Source organism: Micropterus dolomieu, linkage group LG11, assembly GCF_021292245.1.
Source record: "Micropterus dolomieu isolate WLL.071019.BEF.003 ecotype Adirondacks linkage group LG11, ASM2129224v1, whole genome shotgun sequence".
NCBI classification, from domain to species: Eukaryota; Metazoa; Chordata; class Actinopteri; order Centrarchiformes; family Centrarchidae; genus Micropterus; species Micropterus dolomieu.
Window position 1 is genome coordinate 18,273,010 of NC_060160.1, and position 14,428 is coordinate 18,287,437.

The following is a 14,428-nucleotide window of genomic DNA, read 5'->3' on the forward strand; positions in this document are numbered from 1 at the left end:
CAAAAAAGCTTAATGCAATTACAAACTAAACCTTCTATACATATTTTTTGATATTATGAAAGGTATATATTAGGAAGGGGTTGAAGGGGCATATGTGGCATACATGTCTTGTCTCTAATCATAAATCATATCTCAAGGGTCAGCTTAGGTTCCCCTAGTTACACTTTTCAGAATTTTCCCTTAGAAGTTAAAGTTATTAATATACTTTTCTAGGAAGCTGTAAAATATAAAAACTAAAGGTTTCTTTTTCTTTTCATTTTTTGCTTTAGCCTACTGGGGATAATTTTGACTACAACCTTTTACAGAAGAGCAATAGAAAGCATCCTGACTGGAAACATCACAAACTGGCATGGGATGTGCACGGCCCAGGACCAGAGGGCTCTGCAGCAAGAGATTAAAACTGCACAGAAGATCATTGGTACCCATCTACCAATTTAACAATTTATTCATCAGTAGTGTTTGGAAGAACCATACACAGCTACAACAGCCTGGAACCTCCTCCTCATGCTGGTCACCAGCTTGGTCACACACTGCTGTGGGAAGGCATCCCTTTCTTCAACCAGCATTTGTTGCAAGTCAGCCAACGTGGTTGTGTTGGTCACTCTGGCACAAACAGCATGCCCAAGCTGATCCCACTAGGGTTCAATGGGGTTGAGGTCAGGATTGCTGGCAGGCTATTCCATCCTCCCCACTCCCAAACTCTGGAGGTAGTTGAAGGGAAATCACTGCAGGCCTCCTTGCAGCCCTATGAGACCCGAGATTGGCTGCGTGCAGTCTGTTCTGGATTGTCTGGGTAGAGAGCCGTCACCTTATCATCCTGCAAACCTTGACTACAAATCTGTAAAAGACTGCCGAAGACCGGTTCCTCAGTGCTGACAGAATGAGGAAACGGTCTTCTTGGGGGGCAGTCTTCTTAGGGGGGCCGTCTTATTGGGACGCCCACTTTGCAGTCTGTCCCTGTCTCCGTTACATGGAACTTGGCTTTCAGTATGTGGATGGTACTAGGGCTCACTCCAAAGAATGCTGCAACTTGGTTTTGTGGAAAACACTAGCTTGAAGTTGCCTTATCGCATGGGCCCTACACAGATCAGTCAAAGGTGGCATGCAGATTCTTGGAGCAGACACCAACTGACCACTGTAGCAGCAAAGAAAAGCTGTTTGGCATTGTCAGAGAAGATTAGGCAAATTTTTCAGAAGGGAGTTACAAACTTAATTTCACTTTACAACATGTTGTAATGCGACAAATAGACCTACATTGTACCTTGTATCTTGTACCTTGTTATTAATTGTAAATGTTTTTGAACCATTATACACCACAAGGACAGAGGTTCTTTGTAGAGCCTTTTAACTCACTGTTTGCGTTTGATAAAACTTGGTCTACAACTTTACTGTTTCGGTTTGCTATCATCACTTTCATAGTTGTTTCCGGCTGAAGTAGGCAGGTCTTTTCAGCAAAAAAGCTCTGAAAAACATACACAACCTGCTAAGCACCAAATGGCCAATAGACAAAGCTAAAATTAGAAAAGTTAGCATTTAGCGGCTAAAGGGCTTTTATCACGAGTTGGTACCAAACCAGAGCTAAAAGGAGAGTGAATACTGAATGTACTCAGGCTAGACTTATGGGGTATATGTAGCTTTGTCATCAGGGCTACTTGAATTACTTTCTTGTTCTTCCTTATTACTATTTTCTTTCATCTTTTGTTTTTTCCTATTGTTATCTTTGCTTTAATCTATTTAAATTTTACTCCTGTATTATTCACTCCTGGTGTGAACTTACGTACGTAATTGTCATTGTTACTGTGAGTGCGTTTGTTTTCAAAAATGTGACAACACCATGCGGCACTGTACTAACTTGTAATTTTTTTACAGCCTATTTTACTCATTTTTTTTTTTTAACTAATTCAGTGTGTCAGCCCCAGGGCTACAGTTTCTCCAGCAAGTCACTGCTGTCAAAGTGTCACCCCAAGGCAAAGAGGACCAGCAGCATTTAACACACTAATGTCAGAGCTGGTTCCAACAGCCCATTAGTATTTACCATACATGATGACACAAGAGTTTATTCTTTAGCAGCATCATCAACAACAGTTTTAACTGGGCAATAGTTTCCTCACTGATGCTATTAACAAGACAGTTAATGGAAATTTTATCCGTTGGGGAAACTCTCTTCAAGTCAATTGATGCTTTATATATATCTAGTATTTTTACATCATACGATCTGTAGGAGTACAGCGAGCTCCCTCGGTGTCCTGTGGAGATGCTGAGGTTATTCAGAGTACAGTAGAAGGTATTTTAGGCATGATCCATCTCTAGTGCGATTCTAAGCAGCCTGCAATAAGTGGGAGGCTCAGGGGGGTTTGGAGGGCGTTTAGAAGTTTGACACAGTTGTGCCAGATGACCCTCCTACGCCCCAACCACCACCAAGCTCCCTATTAACATCACCTTATACATGCATAATGCAGCTTTACGCTTCAGTCTCAGTGCAAAGCACAGAAACTGCTGGCTGCATTATTAAATGTGCTCCTTCAAGAGCACACTGTCAGCAATGTGCAAACAGGGAGGGAGACCAGGAGAGGCACTGGCACAGGAAGGACTTTCCTCACTAGAGAAAAGCCGTTTTATTTGAGTCACAGTCATTCTCTATGGATGAGGTGAATAATTCTGTCAACACAGTGCAGAGGCTGCCAAAACACTGTGAATTATTATCCAATTATGCTTTGTTTTCCAATGGAATTCCAGGATTTTCATGTGTTGGTCCTGCTGCTTAACTGGAAAAAAGAAGAGACAGGCCAACATGCAGGAGTTGGTTACATAAGAGATAGAGCTTTACACTGTTACTGTTGTTTTATCTTATTGACCCAACTAGGAAAGCAACCCACACTGGCACTTATAGCATACAGGCAGGCACACAGGCTTCAGCGTGACCCTGATAGTTCAGCCCATACCAGCGTGTCAGATAAAGATTGCCATGGTGCAAGTGGAGATGGTGTTAAAACGGTCATACATGATAAAGCACTGGGAGAACTCATCCCCACAGCTGCAGAAGTGATATCCAGAGCGTTCAGCTGGACTGCACTATCTTAAGTGCACACAGGAATGGCGAATAGTGTCCCATAGACACGCCGGATGGAGGTTAGCCTTGAAAGAGGAGAGATAGGCCCTCCGTGGACCCCTTTGGAGAGAGAAGAGAGTGTGACTCATGGGTGGTAGCAGAAAGACAGGCAGGCAAGCTTCCTTCTGACCAGCAGAACTAGAGCAATTCAGTCCTCTAGGCACTTTAAACCCAACCAGCTGTCTGTCCCTGCTGTGGTAGGTGAATGGACGATGTGGGAAGCTGCCATTTACAGTAATTTCATCTTCTCCTGCCACTCAAGGGAAATTCCATGTCTCTCTGGTAGTGTTATTGCTGTCATTTTAAACATATCTCACATACCTCTATATCATCCGCACTGTAGGTGTGGAGTGAACTCCCTCTGTGTCCTGTCTCTAAATTATGCTAAACCCAACCAGCTGACAGTCACTATGTAATGGTGTGAGAGGTCAAAGTTGGCCTTGACTGTAATTTCTTCTTCTCTTGTCACTCAGGCTTTGTTGGATTTAACATCTATCCAATCTGAAGGAGTGACACAGGTGTGATAATATGTTAGTCACCCCACAGCTCCTGCTACATGAGCAAATTTTCACTGTCATGTATCACAACACTGTAATGATCATGCAAATGCAAATTCAAAGAGCTGTTTTTTTTACATTCTGAAATATTGTGTTTTGTTAAGGCATTAAATGCCATCTTTTCTTTACATCTATTGTTTCCCCACCCTTTAGTCCTCCTCTCCTCAAATTTAGACGCATATTAATGGATAAAAATACCAAATGATGACACAAACTGTGCTGGGTATGAATAAATGAATGGGGGGATATGATGTCTCAGAGGCCCAGATATTTCTCCAAAAATGGAATGCTTGAAATGAGCTTCAATTATTAATTAGCAAGACGCAGAAGAAAGGCTGAAAAATGTCTGGAGAGGGGAGAAAAAGAAAAGGTATTTAAAAAAATGACTAGCAGCTTGATGAGGTTGTATTTAGCAAGAGTAGTGCATTGAACTAAAGCATGCTAACATGCTCATAACGTCCATGTTATAATGTGCTAATGTTTAGGAGGTGGCATTTTAGTGTTTTAGCATGCTAACATTTGCTAGTTTTCAAGAAATAAATCAAGGTCATTTATTTGTCATTTTACAACACAGGCTTTCACAATGAAATGTCAGTTGTAGCCCCTTCATGCTACTCATAAACACATTTGGTCAAAAATATTGGACGAAGAGAAATTTCACCTGATTTGCCTAAGTAAGCTAAGCTAAAAAGTGTGGATTAACAGTACGGAACAGTGCAGCTCAGGTAGAGCAGGTCGACCACTAATTACAGGAATGGTGGTTCCATCCCCAGCTCCTCCTATCCCCAAATGAACTGAACCCCAAAGGTCAGACCAGCACCTTCTGTGTGTACAGTGAGAGACAAGTTGTAAAGCGCTTTGGACAAAATTGCTGAAAAAATGCAGTCAAAATGTTAATCTAACAGAATTTGATGAGAATTTGACTTGTCTAGTTTATAATTTGAAGAAAATAATTAACTAGATAGGGAGGTGGAGAAGTATTGTCCAGCAGCACATCTAACACATGCTAAAAGGACAGATAAAAGTCCTCTATCAAAACCTGCCTTAGGACAACCCCAACAGGAGATATCTCCAAAGTTTTCATGAGTCATCCTTTGCCCATTACCATCTGTATAAACTTTCATGGCAATCCATCCTGGAGACATTTCAGTATGGAAGTGGTGGGCTGACCAACCCACAGAGATGGCCATCTCAAGAGCCATGCCATTAGTTAAAAAGTGGATTTCCTGTGGTGAAGTGGATTTTCTGTGCTGATTTATCTTACAGTTAGAGCTCCTCACTTTTGCATCCATTTACTAGCAGTATAGTGAGCTAGAAAATAACACACTTGCAATGGTCAACCAAACTGTACTCTCTGCTAACGGAGTGCTAAAATTTATACACACCCAAATGCCACCGGCACCTAGAACTTCCTTGCATGGATCATTACTTGGCTCATAAAACTCATCTAGATGAAAGTTTTGTGTCACTGTACCACACCTAGGTTACTATGGCAGGTGTCAGTTGACAACTTAAACACTTAATGACCTGAATAAAAGGAGGAAGGGGATGCAGCACTTAATGTTAGTCTTTCTGCAACAATTAATTGTGTGTGTCAAAAACAAGGAAGCCATTACAGCAATAGTCTCGGCCTCCAAGGGGGGAAGGGGTAGACTCATACACAAGACTTGTTCACTATTAATAGTTTGTGAGCTTTACCCCATCAGAGCTGTAAAGTGGCCTCTCTCCTCAGCTTAATTGCATTCATAATGGTTTCTTTTTTGTGTGTGTCTCTTGGTGCCAGTTCTATTTATTTACCCCAAATACCCGTCTCCCAAGCATGTCAAACATAGCAAGGAAGAACAGGACACAACAACAGGAGCAGGGAGTGTGCATTAAAGCAGTGGGAAGCTTGTGTGTGAGTTCCCGTGTGTGTGTGTGTGTGTGTGTGTGTGTGTGTGAGCTCTTACAGTATGTGTGCAACCTACTTCTGTTAGACCAAATTTTCTCCACAAGTTTTTGAGGCAATAAGACGTCCTGCAGTTATTGGATTGTTGTGCTTCACTTCCTCCTTTTCGTGGGAGGAGAGAGAGACAGAGCAAGATAGCACTGCAGCAACTACACTGCATGGACAGAGACAGCCTCCTCCCCTCCTGAGCACTCAGCCTCCCTAATGGCTAAATACATCACATTCACCTTTGTCTAACTGCCTACATGGTTTACTTAATATTTTTGCAACAGATATAGCAATATATGTAAGGGTATTTCAAGCCTTACCTTCTATACATTTCACAAAGGTGCTGCCCAAACTAAATATTTGTATCTCTTGACAAGGATTACACTAACTTTTGCTCCTTGCAGAAAGATACTGAGATCTTCCAGCTGACAGGGGCTCAGGCCTTTAACATGAAACTGCCAGTGTTTTCCCAAGCGGCTGAGCATATTGATGGCCATCTGCATCTCTGCAAGCAGCGCTTTCACACTGCGCCAGGCTACCCACCCAGAGAGTACAGAGGCCATCGGCGCCCTGCCCTCAAAGACCCAGCACCTCACTATCATTTAGCCTCTTCAGAAAGTGAGTGGTGGATTGAGATGAGATATAAGAATAAAAGAAATAGCAATTAAGTTAAAGGTCAGGTACTACATTAGGACCATGTCCTAAGATAAATATTTGGTCTCACATTCTTATTTCTTTGTATGTGAAAAAACATTTTGCTTATCCAGCTACATAGCATTCTTGGCTTTCTTCCTCAAACGCTTCAAATCAAAAATCCCATTTTCAAAGCAGCAGGAAGGGCAGAAAAATCCTGTCACTCTTGGAATCATCTGTCTGTTGTCACTGCGTATGACTAAAACATGAAATGATGAATATTCCCTTAAGGCAGCATTCTGACAAGCAAAAACTAGCCTCTTAAATGCATTGCCTCCAGGCATGTGCAGCGTTACGTAATGAGGCTCCGCTGTGAAACCCATGAAGATACCCAGTATTACAAGCAACTACAGTATGTTTCTCTGCAGTGTGACAGCTTCTTAGAATACACGGAGGATAATGACAACAGTGAATAAACAACAAATGCGTCACCATGTAGAACATGCACATAAAACAGGCCCACATGCAGTACACAAATATTTTTGACACCTGTCATGAAATCTGATCTTCAGGGAGGGATGCCATGTGTCTCAAGATGGTCATAGTTCTGATTTGAATATTGATTACCATTCCTGGATTCCTGGCAGAGACCTTAAGAGACTAGAAATGCCCACTGCTACACTAACAGATTGAGTAGTTACAGCACACAGGTGAATTATTGCTGGCAATGCGCTTCCACTGCCAACTGCTGCCAACTGCTGACGTGTGACATTCACACAGCACACATTCCTAGTAGCAAAATTATCAAGTAGAGAGATTCTGAGAACAAAGGATCCCCTGACAGTTTTTCCAGGTGAGCTGCAGACTAGATGTGTGTATTACAATGATGGAGGTTTACCGGAAGTTGTCACCAAGCCCTAAACTCCACAGTGACACATAGTTAACAACACTCCTAAAAGAGAAATGGTAAAGCAGCCACTTTCAACAATTATTTCACATCCTGTCCCATCCATCCACTAATCTGTTTACCTCGCTATGTACCCAGACAATCATTAGGAGCCGGAAGAAACAACAGATTTGGGACAGGATCTGTCAACTCTGTCGCGCTTATGGCACACTTTTGTACTGTAATCAAGACAGCAGGCTTGGTGGAAGCAGTGGATCCCATGGTTTAAGTTTGAAGCTTTTTTTAATAGGGCTGTCACAGTACTGGCAGAGAAATAACAAGCTATTCGCCATTTGAGGAGGACCACATTGGCCGTTCCCAATCGCAGCCCTTGAGAATCAGCTACTTCCTCCCAGCTGAACATCCACGTAATTAGCCACCAATACTGCTCATACTCTCCAATCAAACAGCAGCTATTGAAAGTGAGGCACCATGGGGACAAGGCAATTACCCTTGACACCAAAAGGACCTCTCACTGCCAAAACCCTCACTGATGGCACTGAGAGCTTATTAAAACACTGGAGAGCTGAAGTTTGCCAGACGAGTGATGGTACAGTGGTAGGGAGAGGGTCCTGAAATGAGAGAAGCACTGAAAGTGAGAGAGAGACAGAGCTAAGCTCGTTTCAAGATGGTTGAAAGAGAGGCTGACACCTGAGTTTGACAGTGAAACCAGTGTGTGGCATAGCCACTCTGATACAGACCAGTGGGCTGTCAGAAGCCTGTCTACGGGTCATTGCCTCTCATCGAATGTTTCTCCCTTCATATAGGCCAGATACTGTAAGACACACACAAAGTCTTACTTTTCTGTAGACAATCATGTTGGGGGAGTCCTCCTCAGGATCAGTGGTTCCCACGCCTGCCTGGTCTCTGGACCCCTCTGCCATTTTCACTCAGTCCTGCCGATGAAACAGATAAACCACATTAACGCTGCATCCAACATCCACTAAATGGTGGAAGAACACAAACTGACGATTTGATAAACATCAGCCAGCATTTCTATATGCCTTGGAACTAACATTCCTCCAGTCTTTATCATCGTGACATTCAGCTGACAAAATGTATGCTGCTGTCTCGGAAAGGAGATGCCTGCCACAGCAGGGACAGATAAAGTAGCTCAGGTAGACCGACGTAAGGTGAATATTAACTACGCTACAAAGTCAAGTCATGAGCATACAATAAGTACCGGGGGTACTTGAGAGGTACTTCTGAAGTCACCCCCAGGCTACATGAAAGATGGAGTTGCTCAACTAATTTGAAAAAAGAGAGATTATGATTTGAATAAAAAACAATTCGTAATTTGAATTAACTGTAACATGTCAATACTTGCAATTGAGTGTGAAAAGTTTACATGAGCAGAGAGGTAAACAGCAAAAGTAATGAATAAACAGTTGAAACAGTTAGTGTTAGCTAAAAGTAATAAACAAATGAAATATAGTTAAAAGTCAGTATAAATGTTTAAAATAGCTCCTGAAAGTAATAAATACATGGCAAGTTGAATTACAGTAGCTACACTTAAATGGTTAAAATATATAGTAGGCCTAGCTAAAAGTAGTGTATTAACAGGTGAGATGCAGCTAAAAGTAATGGATGACTACAGAGCTAGTTGAAATAGACAGCTAAAAGTAATGAATAGGAGTTCAAACTACTAGCCTTAGCTAAAAGTAATGTATAAACATTTGATAGTTAATACCGAAATACAGCTAAAAGTCAGGAATAAATGTTTGATAGTTAATAGTTACCTAAAAGTAACAATACATAGCTAGCTAGCTAAACTAAGTAGTAGAAATAACTAAAAGTAAGGTATTAACAGGTGAGATACCAAAAGGTAATGTATAAATGGATGAAACTTCGTGGTAGTAGTCCAAATGCAAACTTGACAACATTATGGTTCAATTGTATTTTTTTTTAAATATTGCAGCAACATACATTTTTCTGTAATTGATATGCAAATAACATTAAAAAACAACTCAAATTAATATTTTAACATGTCGGGTGATGTCAATGAAGGAGCACTTAAGTTATCCAACAAAAAGGTTTGGAGCCCACTGCATACAGTCTTGATGGCAGTAATTATGTATACAGCACAGATGTGTGTCTACAACACATAGTCAATGTGGCTGTGGGGTTGATGAGTCATCTTTCTTTACAAAAAAACAACTGATGCTCATAATAAATGAAGCCTCACTGAGGTGATACTGATAGTTTTAACTGGTCAAAGGTAGCCACTGTGTTTGTTGTTGTTTTTATGCTAAGCACAAGTGTTGACTCCATTAGCTGCAATCATATGATTGTTACCTCCGATCTGCCTGCACTCCCCACATTAACCCCCCCTGAAGCTTCATACTTTGAGAGCTACTGTTAGAGGATTTATTTACAACCTCTACACAGTCCCCTTCACTTCTCCCTTTTCCCTCCCTCTCACTCTCTCAGGAGAATTAATTCTGCTTAACTAAGGATTTCCATAACCTACACTGACGACTGTGCTTCAACGAACCTCCTTAACCCCATCTATCACCATTTGCCATTGAAGACTCCCGTGTGTATTAAATGAGTTGAGCCATTTGTTAGTCCTTTCACTGTGTGGATGAAAGAGGGGTGAAGGGGGGACACATTCATAATTTTTGGTACTTATAAAGTGCGAGTGGATAAAGCTGCCAGGAAAAAGAAATCACACAGCTCACTGGGCCTCACTTTTCACTGTAACAGCTATTTGTGGTTGGAAAAGGACTCTGATGAGCTCTAGAGGGGGAGATAGCACAGAGGAAACAGACAGCATTTCATGTCAGGCACAATATGAAACCTTTATATATTAACTGAATTAGTGACACTGCATTTTGCCAAGGGCCAGCCGCTGGCAAGGGATTTGAAGTAGCTGAATTATGTAATTGTAGCTGTGCAATGTTACAAGTTTGAACAACTGCAGATAATGACTCTGGTGGAGAGAGGTTGAAAGTGAAGTTGTTAAAATTCAGCGCTGGCTTACACGACAGTAGACATGCAAGATGGCTTTGTCACCATAGTTGAACACTTAAATCTGTTATACCACTGAACATGGCGATACGCATGAGTGAATAAGTAATCATCCGCTCTCGCCTTAGTGTTTGTTATTGCCACCAGAAGTGCGGAGTGCAGCACTCCCCATTGGCTAACACGCCTGTGCTCTTTTTAGAGTCTGAGCACATTAGACAGCTAATCTTTGCATCCGCCTCAAGGGCGGTATAGAAAGGCAGGCAATATGGATTGCATGGCACCTGCTTAAAGAAAACAATAGTGTGCCAATAGGTCCCCTGTGGACAAGAAGGTGTAATTCTAGAGAACACCTTCCTCTCAATCAAGCTGTTCAAGCATGCAACTCCACTGAGGGCCAGTCCAAGATGTTAATTGAAAGCTTGTGTCAAAGTGAAACGGATGGAATATGGACTCTGACAGTGGCTAACAGCCAGAGCACCACTGTGCATTCATGTACAGTACACATCTGTCTCTTCACATGCGCAACCTCAAATCCAAGCACACAGCAAACACCATTTATGAGACAAACACTTAAAGGACATTGCACACACACACATATTCACAGGGCAGAGACCCCTGCAGTGGCTCGAATAAACAGGCCAACAGACGCCCAGTCAACTGAAACAAACTGAATAAACTGGAGTCCACACACAAACATGCACAAAACAAGCAGTGCTCTAGATATACCCAAAACCACAGTGTGACTGTGAGTCCCTGTTCAGTCTCAGCAGGCGAGCAGCCGAGTGCAATGCAACATCTGTGACACCTGACAGTTGCCATTACTGAAGCATTCATTACCTTAGAAACTAAAGAATGCCTGGTCCACTCTGCTCCCCCGGTTGGCTCCCCCTTAGCAACAAGCAGCAGGCAGGTTCATGGTATAATTGGCAGAGGGGGAGAGAAGGGGATGAAGAAGACTTGATGAAAGCAGTGAAGCAGCGAGAAAGAAAGAGAGAGAGCGAGAGAGACAAGCTGGCTGGTCACTGCAGTATTCCTCTATTCATCCTCCTCCTCTTCTTCTCTCTTCACCAGTCCTGCCTTGCCCCGGCAGTTCAGGAGATCCTCACATGTGTGCACCTCGTTCATCCCCCCTCTCCCTCTGTCTGCTTGTGCTCGAGCCAGAGCGAAAGAGTGAGTGTGTGAGAGAGAGAGAGAGAAAGGCAGGGAGATGCTTTTCAATAGAGAGGGGGCAGATCAAGTTGGAAAAGGGGGAGGGATGAAGGAATTAGAGAGAATATAAAGAGGAAAATAGAGTGAGGAGAAAGACAGAGAGAGGGTTTGTGTGCGTGTGTGTGCATGAGGCAGAGAGAGAGTGTGTGTGTGAGAGAGAGAGAGAAAGAGAGAGAGAGAGAGAGAGAGAGAGAGAGAGCAGTGGCTGCACAGGGAAGAGAAAAGGAGGACAGAGCCATGCACACTGCAGCAGCGCCCACTGATGCTGAAAATGAGAAACATTTCATTAGGACGATATTGAAATGCTAATATGAAAACAAGTTACTGTTACTGTGCACACACAGACGCCGGCTATAAATATATGTTCCAGACTCTTTGAGCAAGCAACCTCAAAGATAATGCTTTTCAAATCCCATTCAAAGCTCATGTGTGAGAGGCTATGATCCAAAGTTAGACACATTTCCACAACTTATATTTGTATTTCTGAAGCGTTGTCTTATCTCCTTGCATATAAATTCCAATTTTTGTGCTTGAGGGTGGCAAACACGCTTTCTGTTTCTGTCTCCAGCTACTCCACTCTTGCATGTTCTCCTCCTTCGCTCTCTCTTCAAGGAAACTCAGGAATCATTCAAGCTTAAATGGCAACCCGAACGAATGAACCTTTTCTTTTTTCTTTCTGCAATAAATGAGATCCCAAAAGCCCCCAAGGATGATACTCCAGAAATACACGGCATGGCCAATTTGTGAATGCATGCATGGAGAGTGAACACACACAGACACACACATACAGATGTTCGTGTTGACAGAACCAGTTCACCAGTTATCAAAGAGCTGTGTTGCTTGCTTTTCTTCACCAGTACGCGTTCATCTCTCTTTTAGCTGTGTGTTGTTATCCAAGCGAAGGTTCTGGCTCTGTAAAGCCCCGTCTTCATTGCTTTTTGGAAATATCTGAGGCGCTTCAAATTTCACACGCAGAAAAGGCCTTCAATGAGCAGGTTTTTATCATGCGAAAGCAGATGAAAAGCCTTATTATTAAAAGTAGCTCCAATGGGTTCAGGATTTTTCTTCAGGCGAAAGCAGATGAAAAGAAAATTTTAACTCAACTCAAAACTGCTGTTCTCAGTAAATGTGGTAATCAAGGGAAACAGAGGTCACACACCCATGTGAGTGGCGTGCGTCTTACAGTGTGGAACCATTTGCCGGCTCACAGTGCTTACCCCACACATTTGTTTTCTGCAGGTTAAGAGCAGCATAGCCCCCACCCCCCAACACTCACATTATTAGAGCTCTGCTATCACAGCAATATAGCAGGATAGCCCAGCCCCCCCCCCCCCCAGATTACAATAAACCACACACATGACCCACACTGCAGTGGCCTGCAATCAGCATATCTTCCTGTCCTATGACCATAATGCTGCAGCATTAAGGAATGCCATCATCAACAAGGTGACAGACAGGCAGGCAGACAGTCAGGCAGGAAGACAGACAGACAGGGACTTCTCTAATCTGCTTTAAGGGGGCCAGCCCTGCTATAATCTGCATTAATGCTAAATTATTGAACAGCCTGTCCATAGCCACACCACTACCAGAGAGCAACACTACTGGCCACACACACGGCACAAGAGATACAGCTTGCATGTAAAGTAATGGAAGAGGAGTCCTGTGAAGGCTATTTATTAACTGAAGAAATACATAGCCTACAGTGAGGATGTTGCATATAAACATGTGGAGATGCAGTAGAGACATTTATTGTTTAAAGAAACGATTTAAATTGTAGGATCACAATTTTTCAGGACTGTCTTACAACACCATGCATGTGCCCATATGAATGTTGAGAGAGATATTGGTTGCTCTAATTGTTCCTTCTCTCCATACTAGCTGAGCTAGAGAGCCCTTGACTGATGCATTTGAATGCAGGAGATGCGGGACAGTCACAGTCCTTGTTCTACCCAAAGTGTGTTCTGAAGTTTAAAGCTAATGTGTGGCTTCAGCAGTCTAAGTTAATAATAAATCAAGTTATCTTTCAAAGATAGTCTTTTTAATATGAAATGCCCTTTTTTTAGCCATGCTAGCAGCATGGCTTAGCAATGTCAGTCTGTCAGATGAAATATCTCAATAACTTTTGGATTGATTGCCATGAAATTTGAATTTTACAGATATTTCAGGCCCCTTGAAAAGCAATTCTTGTGACTTTAGTGATCCTCTTCTTCTTGTTTCATCTTGAGCAAACAGTCTACAGTTTAAACAGTTTAAACTAAACTAAGTTAGCAAGTTACCCATACACTGTAGCCCGAAGAACCGCCATGCCAAAGTACAGAGCTGCTGACATGTTATTTGTTACTACAGGCCTACCTCCACTGCAGGCCATCAGGGAAACAATGTGGAGACAGAAGAGGGAATTTTGTACTATAATGACTCTTTGGAAGACGTCCACTTGATTTATCTAACTCAAACTGCTGATGCCTCATTAGCTTCACCTTCACAAATGCAATTTTGTGCAGACTTAGGACTATGGATTTGTCCCCCATCTCTGCCATTGGAATCACATTAGAAAGGGATGTCTTCATGGTCACCAGTATGGTCAGGAGGAACAATTCTAGCTACCAATACCTCTATCAATGTACATCTAATTATCTAATTTTTAGCCATAACTCTGCAAGACATCACACTCCAGTAATTGCTTGGATCCATAATCGTAAATGTCTTCACCCTGGTGTTTCTCAGGTTATCCTCATCCATCAATCTGTCTGATTTAGACTTGTCTCTGTCAGGGCGACTGCCTTGTGTAATCATGCCAAAGTGGAAAGACAGCAGCGCTGTTAATCACAACACAACAGCAGGCAGCCACCTGCTGTCAGGCCACTGACAAGTATCCATTTACTCTTACAGCCTACTTCGAAGGCTCCAGCTGTTGTATCCCTTCTCCTGTTTTTGTCCTGTTAAAACATACACAGGACAGTTTTGGGGAAATCTGTCTTTCTATCATTAGCAACAACCAACGGTGGGTCTAAATGATGTTATATCTCCCACAAAACACCACGCCAACAAGACCACATTGTAAGACAAAG

At 42.4% G+C, this 14,428-nt stretch overlaps 1 protein-coding gene across 3 annotated transcripts in view; it reads right to left on the bottom strand.

The window, feature by feature from the left end:
• Positions 1-9,027, bottom strand: part of LOC123978540 (regulator of G-protein signaling 6-like) — a 46,400-nt gene extending 37,373 nt beyond the window's left edge. For 2 of the 3 annotated variants that reach the window (XM_046061809.1, XM_046061807.1), the window contains exons 1-2: positions 8,198-8,251; positions 7,982-8,077 (exon numbers count right to left, since the gene is read on the bottom strand). In XM_046061809.1, the coding sequence (XP_045917765.1) occupies positions 7,982-8,065 (84 nt within the window). In that variant the 5' untranslated portion in view covers positions 8,066-8,077; positions 8,198-8,251. Of the gene's footprint in view, positions 1-7,981; positions 8,078-8,197; positions 8,252-8,920 lie in introns of those variants that run through there. The other variant, XM_046061808.1, reaches the window with a different exon arrangement.
• Positions 9,028-14,428: the final 5,401 nt, after the last annotated feature.